Source organism: Panulirus ornatus, chromosome 57 (assembly GCF_036320965.1).
Source record: "Panulirus ornatus isolate Po-2019 chromosome 57, ASM3632096v1, whole genome shotgun sequence".
In the NCBI taxonomy this organism is placed as follows: domain Eukaryota; kingdom Metazoa; phylum Arthropoda; class Malacostraca; order Decapoda; family Palinuridae; genus Panulirus; species Panulirus ornatus.
Genome location: NC_092280.1, coordinates 14,580,916 through 14,594,689, shown reverse-complemented (window position 1 = coordinate 14,594,689; position 13,774 = coordinate 14,580,916). Strand labels below are relative to the sequence as shown.

At 41.9% G+C, this 13,774-nt stretch overlaps 1 protein-coding gene across 1 annotated transcript in view; it reads left to right on the top strand.

The window, feature by feature from the left end:
- LOC139766183 (chromosome-associated kinesin KIF4-like) overlaps window positions 1-13,774 on the top strand; it is a 296,752-nt gene that overhangs the window by 141,141 nt on the left and 141,837 nt on the right. Inside the window, exons 14-15 of the mRNA XM_071694453.1 lie at window positions 530-619; window positions 3,540-3,671. Of these exons, the coding sequence (XP_071550554.1) occupies window positions 530-619; window positions 3,540-3,671 (222 nt within the window). The remainder of the gene's footprint in view (window positions 1-529; window positions 620-3,539; window positions 3,672-13,774) is intronic.

Sequence of the window (13,774 nt, the reverse complement as noted above, 5' to 3'; positions counted from 1 at the left end):
TTCCAATTTCACTTAAATCACTTAATTTTCTGAGGTTCTCTCGATTCAAACTCACTCCGACTAACCTGTCTGTTTCCATTGCTAAACCTAATAACCTTGCTTTTATTCACATTTGCTCTCACTTTTCTCCTTTTACACATACTCAGAAAGTAGCCTCTGCTGTTTCTCACTTAAGTCTGCCAGCAGTTCCATTTCATCAGTAAACAGTAACTTACCTCCTAGGCTCCCCCACCCCCAACAGACTGCAGACTCTTCATGTTCTTTAAGCCCTGCATCCTCACTTATGAATAAAAATATATATGTGTACAGTGAGTTTTACATGCTAGCCTTGCTTTGAGCAGAATCTCCAATTCATTTGTAGGTAGGTAGGTACTTTCCTCTCATTGGAAATGGATTCTGTAGTCATGTCCTGAAGGATTGAAAGGAAGTGGTTGTCTTAAGTACAAATAAGTGATGAAGTCAGATTTGCTTTATTGGATAGTTTTTCAATTTGTACATTAATGGGTGCTTTTATCTGTCAACTTTGCAGAACATGAAAGCCATTCGAGTGAAACTCATACGTCAAATGAGAGAAGACAATGAAAAGTTCAGAGTATGGAAGACTCAGAAGGATAGAGAGGTATGCCATCTTATTAATGAAGTTTTTATAGTGAACAGCTGTTGGTTAGGAATCACTAGGGTTAGGAAAATGTGTATGACTTTGTTTTATTTTTAATTTTGCAGTGCTTGGGACCAAGCCTGTTATAAGAATTGAATTTAATAAAGTTTCAATAATAATTCTGTGCATATTTTTATAAAGCCTGGCAAAGGCCTACACCATATATTTAGATGGGATTATGAAATATACATCACATGTCTTGAGCCATGATACACTACATAAGTCTCATTGCATCTAGCACAGGCCTAACTAATCCATTGGTTCTTTTGAATTTGATTCTTTTAATTTTGCTTCTTCATCTCTTTAAGATATATAGTTTTGTACTTCCTTAATTGTGATATCTTCCAAATTGAATTTTCCTGAAGTGTAAAGTAGTGAGAATTTGCTGTATACAAAAGTATGATTTGAAAGTAATTTTAGTGCACATCCCAAGCATCTCTTAAAGGTCACCTGAGAATTTCATAATGCGTATTAAAGATCTGCTGCAGTAGATAGTTTTAGGAACTTAAATAAGCTTGAAAACAGGGATGTAAGTTTATGTATTTGTTAACAAAGGTTTCTCTTTGCAGAATTACAATGGCTCTGGTGTTTACCTGCCATAAGGTTTTGCATTTCATGTTACATTTTTTTTTTTCTGTTTGTTTATAGGCAGTCTTACTTAAAACATGAAGTATCTCTTTTTATTATGTAATTTTTAAGCTTTTGAATTTATTACAACACAATAGACATAATTCTTTTCACGCCCTCTTCAGAATAATATAGCTACTTTTTCAGTTCTTAAGACAAGAGAACAAATGGGAACATCAGTGAAGGGGGCTAATGGGGAGGTAATAACAAGTAGCGGTGATGTGAGAAGGAGATGGAGTGAGTATTTTGAAGGTTTGTTGAATGTGTTAGATGATAGAGTGGCAAATATGGGGTGTTTTGGTCGAGGTGGTGTGCAAAGTGAGAGGGTCAGGGAGAATAATTTGATAAACAGAGAGGTACTGAAAGCTTTGCAGAATATGAAAGCCAGCAAGGTGGTGGGTTTGGATGGTATTGCAGTGGAATTTACTAAAAAAGGGGGTGACTGTGTTGTTGACTGGTTGGTGAGGATATTCAATTTATGTATGGCTCATGGTGAAGTGCCTGAGGATTGGCAGAATGCATACATAGTGCCATTGTACAAAGGCAAAGGGGATAAAGGTGAGTGTTCAAACTACAGAGGTGTACGTTTGTTGAGTATTCCTGGGAAATTATATGTGAGGGTATTGATTGAGAGGGTGAAGGCATGTACAGAGCATCAGAGTGAGGAAGAGCAGTGTGGTTTCAGAAGTGATAGAGGATGTGTGGATCAGGTGTTTGCTTTGAAGAATGTATGTGAGAAATACTTTGAAAAACAAATGGATATGTATGTAGCATGTATGGATCTGGAGAAGGCATATGATAGAGTTGATAGAAATGCTCTGTGGAAGGTATTAAGAGTATATGGTGTGGGAGGCAAGTTGCTAGAAGCAGTGAAAAGTTTTTATTGAGGATGTAAGGCATGTGTACGAGTAGGAAGAGAGGAAAGTGATTGGTTCTCAGTGAATGTCGGTTAGCGGCAGGGGTGCATGATGTCTCCATGGTTGTTTAATTTGTTTATGGATGGGGTTGTTAGGGAGGTGAATGCAAGAGTTTTGGAGAAAGAGGCAAGTATGCAGTCTGTTGTGGATGAGTGTGCTTGGGAAGTGAGCAAGTTGCTGTTCGCTGATGATACAGTGCTGATGGCTGATTCGGATGAGAAACTGCAGAAGCTGGTGACTGAGTTTGGTAAAGTGTGTGAAAGAAGAAAGTTGAGAGTAAATGTGGATAAGAGCAAGGTTATTAGGTACAGTGGGATTGAGGGAGAAGTCAGTCGGGAGATAAGTTTGAATGGAGAAAAACTGGAGGAAGTGAAGTGTTTTAGATATCTGGGAGTGGATTTGGCAGCAGATGGAACCATGGAAGTGGAAGTCACAGGGTGGGGGAGGGGGCGAAAGTTCTAGGAGTGTTGAAAAATGTGTGGAAGGTGAGAACATTATCTCTGAAAGCAAAAATGGGTATGTTTGAAGGAATAGTGGTTCCAACAATGTTATATGGTTGCGAGGCGTGGGCTATAGATAGGGTTGTGCAGAAGAAGGTGGATGTGTTGGAAATGAGATGTTTGAGGACAATGTGTGGTGTGAGTTGGTTTGATTAAGTAATGAAAGGGTAAGAGAGAGATGTGGTTTGATTAAGTAATGAAAGGGTAAGAGAGAGATATGGTAATAAAAAGAGTGCGGTTGAGAGAGCAGAAGAGGGTGTATTGAAATGGTTTGGGTCACATGGAGAGAATGAGTGAGGAAAGATTGACAAAGAGGATATATGTGTCAGAGGTGGAGGGAACAAGGAGAAGTGGGAGACCAAATTGGAGGTGGAAAGATGGAGTGAAAAAGATTTTGAGTGGTTGGGGCCTGAACATGCAGGATGATGAAAGGCATGCAATGAATAGAGTGAATTGGAACGATGTGGTATACTGAGGTCGACTTGCTGTCAGTGGATTGAACCAGGTCATGTGAAGCGTCTGGGGTAAACCAGGGAAAATTTTGTGGAGCTTGGATGTGGAAAGGGAGCTGTGGTTTCGGTGCATTATACATGACAGATAGAGAATGAGTGTGAATAAATGTGGCCTTTGTTGTCTATTCCTAGCGCTACCGCGCAGGAGACAGCGACGAAGTATAATAAAAAGATAATACTTTTTTAGTGATAAGTTTGTTCCAATGTTTCCCATAATCCTTTTTGAAATTACTGATTTCACTTTCATAATCTTATAAGATTCAGATGAATCGTGAAGTTTATTTACAGAATGGTGGATTGTTTTTCATAAATCTCTCTCTCTCAGGTAGCCAAACTGAAAGAAGCTGATCGGAGGAAGCAATATCAGATTGTAAAGATGGAACGCCTACATTCCAAGCAGCAGAATGTTCTCAGGCGAAAAATGGAGGAGGCAATTGCTATTAACAAGAGATTGAAGGTAAGTGAGGAACAGTGTATCTGATTAACTTAGGGATTGTATATTCCAGTGCATAATTCTGTTCGGATCATGCTTCACTTCATACTCACTTGGACAGTATTTGTTGTTTTCCTTTGTTATTTATTGATCTGTGAAATGATGAGACATTTTCCAGTATCCAGTAGAATTTTGCATGATCTCCACACAAGTCTTGCCTATGCATATACTTTCCTCCATTTTAATGGCTGTCTGATTCTCACACTCCTATTTTTTCTAAATATTTGTTTCAGGACCGTTTTTGAAGAAAGAATTTGCTGATAATTGGTCACTTCAACTCTCATTTGCCATTCTTTTCAACCACTGTAGCTTCCTCTTACCCTGCCACTTTCTCTTGTACATCTCCATTGTTTGCAGTCCTCTCTGCAAATAATGTCCACATACCTCTCTTTTTTTCTCTTTAACTAGTAACTTTGTCCCATCACTCAGTACCCTTTCTCACCTGTCTCTATTCCACCTTCCATATCACACACACACAATGAAACTTCTTTCCCCCCCACCCCCCCCCCCCCCCTCTCTCTCTCTCTCTCTCTCTCTCTCTCTCTCTCTCTCTCTCTCCTATATATATATATATATATATATATATATATATATATATATATATATATATATATATATATATATTTTTTTTTTTTTTTTTTTTTTTATACTTTGTCGCTGTCTCCCGCGTTTGCGAGGTAGCGCAAGGAAACAGACGAAAGAAATGGCCCCCCCCCCCCATACACATGTACATACACACGTCCACACACGCAAATATACATACCTACACAGCTTTCCATGGTTTACCCCAGACGCTTCACATGCCTTGCTTCAATCCACTGACAGCACGTCAACCCCTGTATACCACATGACTCCAATTCACTCTATTTCTTGCCCTCCTTTCACCCTCCTGCATGTTCAGGCCCCGATCACACAAAATCTTTTTCACTCCATCTTTCCACCTCCAATTTGGTCTCCCTCTTCTCCTCGTTCCCTCCACCTCCGACACATATATCCTCTTGGTCAATCTCTCCTCACTCATTCTCTCCATGTGCCCAAACCATTTCAAAACACCCTCTTCTGCTCTCTCAACCACGCTCTTTTTATTTCCACACATCTCTCTTACCCTTACGTTACTTACTCGATCAAACCACCTCACACCACACATTGTCCTCAAACATCTCATTTCCAGCACATCCATCCTCCTGCGCACATCTCTATCCATAGCCCACGCCTCGCAACCATACAACATTGTTGGAACCACTATTCCCTCAAACATACCCATTTTTGCTTTCCGAGATAATGTTCTCGACTTCCACACATTTTTCAAGGCTCCCAAAATTTTCGCCCCCTCCCCCACCCTATGATCCACTTCCGCTTCCATGGTTCCATCCGCTGACAGATCCACTCCCAGATATCTAAAACACTTCACTTCCTCCAGTTTTTCTCCATTCAAACTCACCTCCCAATTGACTTGACCCTCACCCCTACTGTACCTAATAACCTTGCTCTTATTCACATTTACTCTCAACTTTCTTCTTCCACACACTTTACCAAACTCAGTCACCAGCTTCTGCAGTTTCTCACATGAATCAGCCACCAGCGCTGTATCATCAGCGAACAACAACTGACTCACTTCCCAAGCTCTCTCATCCCCAACAGACTTCATACTTGCCCCTCTTTCCAGGACTCTTGCATTTACCTCCCTTACAACCCCATCCATAAACAAATTAAACAACCATGGAGACATCACACACCCCTGGCGCAAACCTACATTCACTGAGAACCAATCACTTTCCTCTCTTCCTACACGTACACATGCCTTACATCCTCGATAAAAACTTTTCACTGCTTCTAACAACTTGCCTCCCACACCATATATTCTTAATACCTTCCACAGAGCATCTCTATCAACTCTATCATATGCCTTCTCCAGATCCATAAATGCTACATACAAATCCATTTGCTTTTCTAAGTATTTCTCACATACATTCTTCAAAGCAAACACCTGATCCACACATCCTCTACCACTTCTGAAACCGCACTGCTCTTCCCCAATCTGATGCTCTGTACATGCCTTCACCCTCTCAATCAATACCCTCCCATACAATTTACCAGGAATACTCAACAAACTTATACCTCTGTAATTTGAGCACTCACTCTTATCCCCTTTGCCTTTGTACAATGGCACTATGCACGCATTCCGCCAATCCTCAGGCACCTCACCATATATATATATATATATATATATATTTTTTTTTTTTTTTTTTTTTTTTTTTTTTTTGCCGCTGTCTCCCGCATTTGTAAGGTAGCGCAAGGAAACAGACGAAAGAAATGGCCCAACCCACCCCCATACACATGTATATACATACGTCCACACACGCAAATATACATACCTACACAGCTTTCCATGGTTTACCCCAGACGCTTCACATGCCTTGATTCAATCCACTGACAGCACGTCAACCCCAGTATACCACATCGCTCCAATTCACTCTATTCCTTGCTCTCCTTTCACCCTCCTGCATGTTCAGGCCCCGATCACACAAAATCTTTTTCACTCCATCTTTCCACCTCCAATTTGGTCTCCCTCTTCTCCTCGTTCCCTCCACCTCCGACACATATATCCTCTTGGTCAATCTTTCCTCACTCATTCTCTCCATGTGACCAAACCATTTCAAAACACCCTCTTCTGCTCTCTCAACCACGCTCTTTTTATTTCCACACATCTCTCTTACCCTTACGTTACTTACTCGATCAAACCACCTCACACCACACATTGTCCTCAAACATCTCATTTCCAGCACATCCATCCTCCTGCGCACAACTCTATCCATAGTCCACGCCTCGCAACCATACAACATTGTTGGAACCACTATTCCTTCAAACATACCCATTTTTGCTTTCCGAGATAATGTTCTCGACTTCCACACATTCTTCAAGGCTCCCAGAATTTTCGCCCCCTCCCCCACCTCCTTATTTACCTCCTTCCAGAACATCTTTTTATTCTCCCTAAAATTTAATGATACTCTCTCACCCCAACTCTCATTTGGCCTTTTTTTCACCTCTTGCACCTTTCTCTTGACCTCCTGTCTCTTTCTTTTATACGTCTCCCACTCAATTGCATTTTTTCCCTGCAAAAATCGTCCAAATGCCTCTCTCTTCTCTTTCACTAATACTCTTACTTCTTCATCCCACCACTCACTACCCTTTCTAATCAACCCACCTCCCACTCTTCTCATGCCACAAGCATCTTTTGCGCAATCCATCACTGATTCCCTAAATACATCCCATTCCTCCCCCACTCCCCTTACTTCCATTGTTCTCACCTTTTTCCATTCTGTACTCAGTCTCTCCTGGTACTTCCTCACACAGGTCTCCTTCCCAAGCTCACTTACTCTCACCACCCTCTTCACGCCAACATTCACTCTTCTTTTCTGAAAACCCATACAAATCTTCACCTTAGCCTCCACAAGATAATGATCAGACATCCCTCCAGTTGCACCTCTCAGCACATTAACATCCAAAAGTCTCTCTTTCGCACGCCTGTCAATTAACACGTAATCCAATATATATATATATATATATATAATTACAATATATATATATATATATGGTGTGGGAGGCAAGTTGTTAGAAGCAGTGAAAAGTTTTTATCGAGGATGTAAGGCATGTGTACGTGTAGGAAGAGAGGAAAGTGATTGGTTCTCAGTGAATGTAGGTTTGCGGCAGGGGTGTGTGATGTCTCCATGGTTGTTTAATTTGTTTATGGATGGGGTTGTTAGGGAGGTAAATGCAAGAGTTTTGGAAAGAGGGGCAAGTATGAAGTCTGTTGGGGATGAGAGAGCTTGGGAAGTGAGTCAGTTGTTGTTCGCTGATGATACAGCGCTGGTGGCTGATTCATGTGAGAAACTGCAGAAGCTGGTGACTGAGTTTGGTAAAGTGTGTGGAAGAAGAAAGTTAAGAGTAAATGTGAATAAGAGCAAGGTTATTAGGTACAGTAGGGTTGAGGGTCAAGTCAATTGGGAGGTGAGTTTGAATGGAGAAAAACTGGAGGAAGTGAAGTGTTTTAGATATCTGGGAGTGGATCTGGCAGCAGATGGAACCATGGAAGCGGAAGTGGATCATAGGGTGGGGGAGGGGGCGAAAATTCTGGGGGCCTTGAAGAATGTGTGGAAGTCGAGAACATTATCTCGGAAAGGAAAAATGGGTATGTTTGAAGGAATAGTGGTTCCAACAATGTTGTATGGTTGCGAGGCGTGGGCTATGGATAGAGTTGTGCGCAGGAGGATGGATGTGCTGGAAATGAGATGTTTGAGGACAATGTGTGGTGTGAGGTGGTTTGATCGAGTGAGTAACGTAAGGGTAAGAGAGATGTGTGGAAATAAAAAGAGCGTGGTTGAGAGAGCAGAAGAGGGTGTTTTGAAGTGGTTTGGGCACATGGAGAGAATGAGTGAGGAAAGATTGACCAAGAGGATATATGTGTCGGAGGTGGAGGGAACGAGGAGAAGAGGGAGACCAAATTGGAGGTGGAAAGATGGAGTGAAAAAGATTTTGTGTGATTGGGGCCTGAACATGCAGGAGGGTGAAAGGAGGGCAAGGAATAGAGTGAATTGGAGCGATGTGGTATACCGGGGTTGACGTGCTGTCAGTGGATTGAATCAAGGCATGTGAAGCGTCTGGGGTAAACCATGGAAAGCTGTGTAGGTATGTATATTTTGCGTATGTGGACGTATGTATATACATGTGTATGGGGGGAGTTGGGCCATTTCTTTCGTCTGTTTCCTTGCGCTACCTCGCAAATGCGGGAGACAGCGACAATATATATATATATATATATATATATATATATATATATATATATATATCTTTCTTTCTTTCAAACTATTCGCCATTTCCCGCATTAGCGAGGTAGCGTTAAGAACAGAGGACTGGGCCTTTGAGGGACTACCGTCACCTGGCCCAATTCTCTGTTCCTTCTTTTGGAAAATTAAAAAAGAATACTTCCCACGTATTCCCTGCGTGTCGTAGAAGGCGACTAAAAGGGAAGGGAGCGGGGGGCTGGAAATCCTCCCCTCTCGTTTTTTTTTAATTTTCCAAAAGAAGGAACAGAGAAGGGGGCCAGGTGAGGATATTCCCTCAAAGGCCCAGTCCTCTGTTCTTAACGCTACCTCGCTATCGCGGGAAATGGCGAATAGTATGAAAAAAAAAAAAAAAAATATATATATATATATTGACGTTTCTGTGAATAAATTATACATTTCCTTTTTTCCATAGCCAGAGGTTGAACCATTATGTGACATTCATTTTTTTCATTCATTTCAAGCTAGAAGTTTCAGTTTTCTAAATTGTTTCTTACATTTTTCATATGTATATATATGTATGTGTGTGTGTGTGTATATGTGCGTATGTATGTGTATGTGTGTGTATGTGTATATGTATATATATATGTATATTATCCCTGGGGATAGGGGTGAAAGAATGCTTCCCACGTATTCCTCGCGTGTCGTAGAAGGCAACTAGAGGGGACGGGAGCGGGGGGCCAGAAATCCTCCCCTCCTTGTATTAACTTTCTAAAATGGGAAACAGAGGAAGGAGTCACGCGGGGAGTGCTCATCCTCCTCGAAGGCTCAGAGTGGGGTGCCTAAATGTGTGTGGATGTAACCAAGATGTGAAAAAAGGAGAGATAGGTAGTATGTTTGAGGAAAGGAACCTGGATGTTTTGGCTCTGAGTGAAACGAAGCTCAAGGGTAAAGGGGAAGAGTGGTTTGGGAATGTCTTGGGAGTAAAGTCAGGGGTTAGTGGGAGGACAAGAGCAAGGGAAGGAGTAGCAATACTCCTGAAACAGGAGTTGTGGGAGTATGTGATAGAGTGTAAGAAAGTAAATTCTCGATTAATATGGGTAAAACTGAAAGTTGATGGAGAGAGGTGGGTGATTATTGGTGCATATGCACCTGGGCATGAGAAGAAAGATCAAGAGAGGCAAGTGTTTTGGGAGCAGCTGAATGAGTGTGTTAGTGGTTTTGATGCACGAGACCGGGTTATAGTGATGGGTGATTTGAATGCAAAGGTGAGTAATGTGGCAGTTGAGGGAATAATTGGTATACATGGGGTGTTCAGTGTTGTAAATGGAAATGGTGAAGAGCTTGTAGATTTATGTGCTGAAAAAGGACTGATGATTGGGAATACCTGGTTTAAAAAGCGAGATATACATAAGTATACTTATGAAAGTAGGAGAGATGGCCAGAGAGCGTTATTGGATTACGTGTTAATTGACAGGCGTGCGAAAGAGAGACTTTTGGATGTTAATGTGCTGAGAGGTGCAACTGGAGGGATGTCTGATCATTATCTTGTGGAGGCTAAGGTGAAGATTTGTATGGGTTTTCAGAAAAGAAGAGTGAATGTTGGGGTGAAGAGGGTGGCGAGAGTAAGTGAGCTTGAGAAGGAGACCTGTGTGAGGAAGTACCAGGAGAGACTGAGTACAGAATGGAAAAAGGTGAGAAAAATGGAAGCAAGGGGAGTGGGGGAGGAATGGGATGTATTTAGGGAATCAGTGATGGATTGCGCAAAAGATGCTTGTGGCATGAGAAGAGTGGGAGGTGGGTTGATTAGAAAGGGTAGTGAGTGGTGGGATGAAGAAGTAAGAGTATTAGTGAAAGAGAAGAGAGAGGCATTTGGACGATTTTTGCAGGGAAAAAATGCAATTGAGTGGGAGATGTATAAAAGAAAGAGACAGGAGGTCAAGAGAAAGGTGCAAGAGGTGAAAAAAAGGGCAAATGAGAGTTGGGGTGAGAGAGTATCATTAAATTTTAGGGAGAATAAAAAGATGTTCTGGAAGGAGGTAAATAAAGTGCGTAAGACAAGGGAGCAAATGGGAACTTCAGTGAAGGGCGCAAATGGGGAGGTGATAACAAGTAGTGGTGATGTGAGAAGGAGATGGAGTGAGTATTTTGAAGGTTTGTTGAATGTGTTTGATGATAGAGTGGCAGATATAGGGTGTTTTGGTCGAGGTGGTGTGCAAAGTGAGAGGGTTAGGGAAAATGATTTGGTAAACAGAGAAGAGGTAGTGAAAGCTTTGCGGAAGATGAAAGCCGGCAAGGCAGCAGGTTTGGATGGTATTGCAGTGGAATTTATTAAAAAAGGGGGTGACTGTATTGTTGACTGGTTGGTAAGGTTATTTAATGTATGTATGACTCATGGTGAGGTGCCTGAGGATTGGCGGAATGCGTGCATAGTGCCATTGTACAAAGGCAAAGGGGATAAGAGTGAGTGCTCAAATTACAGAGGTATAAGTTTGTTGAGTATTCCTGGTAAATTATATGGGAGGGTATTGATTGAGAGGGTGAAGGCGTGTACAGAGCATCAGATTGGGGAAGAGCAGTGTGGTTTCAGAAGTGGTAGAGGATGTGTGGATCAGGTGTTTGCTTTGAAGAATGTATGTGAGAAATACTTAGAAAAGCAAATGGATTTGTATGTAGCATTTATGGATCTGGAGAAGGCATATGATAGAGTTGATAGAGATGCTCTGTGGAAGGTATTAAGAATATATGGTGTGGGAGGAAAGTTGTTAGAAGCAGTGAAAAGTTTTTATCGAGGATGTAAGGCATGTGTACGTGTAGGAAGAGAGGAAAGTGATTGGTTCTCAGTGAATGTAGGTTTGCGGCAGGGGTGTGTGATGTCTCCATGGTTGTTTAATTTGTTTATGGATGGGGTTGTTAGGGAGGTAAATGCAAGAGTTTTGGAAAGAGGGGCAAGTATGAAGTCTGTTGGGGATGAGAGAGCTTGGGAAGTGAGTCAGTTGTTGTTCGCTGATGATACAGCGCTGGTGGCTGATTCATGTGAGAAACTGTAGAAGCTGGTGACTGAGTTTGGTAAAGTGTGTGGAAGAAGAAAGTTAAGAGTAAATGTGAATAAGAGCAAGGTTATTAGGTACAGTAGGGTTGAGGGTCAAGTCAATTGGGAGGTGAGTTTGAATGGAGAAAAACTGGAGGAAGTGAAGTGTTTTAGATATCTGGGATTGGATCTGGCAGCGGATGGAACCATGGAAGCGGAAGTGGATCATAGGGTGCGGGAGGGGGCGAAAATTCTGGGAGCCTTGAAGAATGTGTGGAAGTCGAGAACATTATCTCGGAAAGCAAAAATGAGTATGTTTTAAGGAATAGTGGTTCCAACAATGTTGTATGGTTGCGAGGCGTGGGCTATGGATAGAGTTGTGCGCAGGAGGATGGATGTGCTGGAAATGAGATGTTTGAGGACAATGTGTGGTGTGAGGTGGTTTGATTGAGTAAGTAACGTAAGGGTAAGAGAGATGTGTGGAAATAAAAAGAGCGTGGTTGAGAGAGCAGAAGAGGGTGTTTTGAAGTGGTTTGGGCACATGGAGAGAATGAGTGAGGAAAGATTGACCAAGAGGATATATGTGTCGGAGGTGGAGGGAACGAGGAGAAGAGGGAGACCAAATTGGAGGTGGAAAGATGGAGTGAAAAAGATTTTGTGTGATCGGGGCCTGAACATGCAGGAGGGTGAAAGGAGGGCAAGGAATAGAGTGAATTGGAGCGATGTGGTATACCGGGGTTGATGTGCTGTCAGTGGATTGAATCAAGGCATGTGAAGCGTCTGGGGTAAACCATGGAAAGCTGTGTAGGTATGTATATTTGCGTGTGTGGACGTATGTATATACATGTGTATGGGGGGGGTTGGGCCATTTCTTTCGTCTGTTTCCTTGCGCTACCTCGCAAACGCGGGAGACAGCGACAAAGTATAAAAAAAAAATATATATATATATATATATATATATATATATATATATATATATATATATATATATATATATATATATATATATATATATATATATGTATCCCTGGGGATAGGGGAGAAAGAATACTTCCCACGTATTCCCTGCGTGTCGTAGAAGGCGACTAAAAGGGGAGGGAGCAGGGGGCTGGAAATCCTCCCCTCTCGTTTTTTTTTTTTATTTTCCAAAAGAAGGAACAGAGAACGAGGCCAGGTGAGGATATTCCCTCAGAGGCCCAGTCCTCTGTTCTTAATGCTACCTTGCTAACGCGGGAAATGGCGAAAAGTATGAAAGAAAGAAAAAGATATATAAAAATATAATATATATACTTCCCACGCATTCCTCGCGTGTTGTAGAAGGCGACTAGAGGGGACGGGAGCGGGGGGCCAGAAATCCTCCCCTCCTTGTATTTCTTAACTTTCTAAAATGGGAAACAGAAGAAGGAGTCACGCGGGGAGTGCTCATCCTCCTCGAAGGCTCAGACTGGGGTGTCTAAATGTGTGTGGATGTAACCAAGATGTGAAAAAAGGAGAGATAGGTAGTATGTTTGAGGAAAGGAACGTGGATGTTTTGGCTCTGAGTGAAACGAAGCTCAAGGGTAAAGGGGAAGAGTGGTTTGGGAATGTCTTGGGAGTAAAGTCAGGGGTTAGTGAGAGGACGAGAGCAAGGGAAGGAGTAGCAGTACTCCTGAAACAGGAGTTGTGGGAGTATGTGATAGAATGTAAGAAAGTAAATTCTCGATTGATATGGGTAAAACTGAAAGTTGATGGAGAGAGATGGGTGATTATTGGTGCATATGCACCTGGGCATGAGAAGAAAGATCATGAGAGGCAAGTGTTTTGGGAGCAGCTGAATGAGTGTGTTAGTGGTTTTGATGCACAAGACCGGGTTATAGTGATGGGTGATTTGAATGCAAAGGTGAGTAATGTGGCAGTTGAGGGAATAATTGGTATACCTGGGGTGTTCAGTGTTGTAAATGGAAATGGTGAAGAGCTTGTAGATTTATGTGCTGAAAAAGGACTGGTGATTGGGAATACCTGGTTTAAAAAGCGAGATATACATAAGTTTATGTATGTAAGTAGGAGAGATGGCCAGAGAGCATTATTGGATTACGTGTTAATTGACAGGCGTGCGAAAAGAGAGACTTTTGGATGTTAATGTGCTGAGAGGTGGCACTGAAGGGATGTCTGATCATTATCTTGTGGAGGCTAAGGTGAAGATTTGTATGGGTTTTCAGAAAAGAAGAGTGAATGTTGGGGTGAAGAGGGTGGTGAGAGTAAGTGTGCTTGGGAAG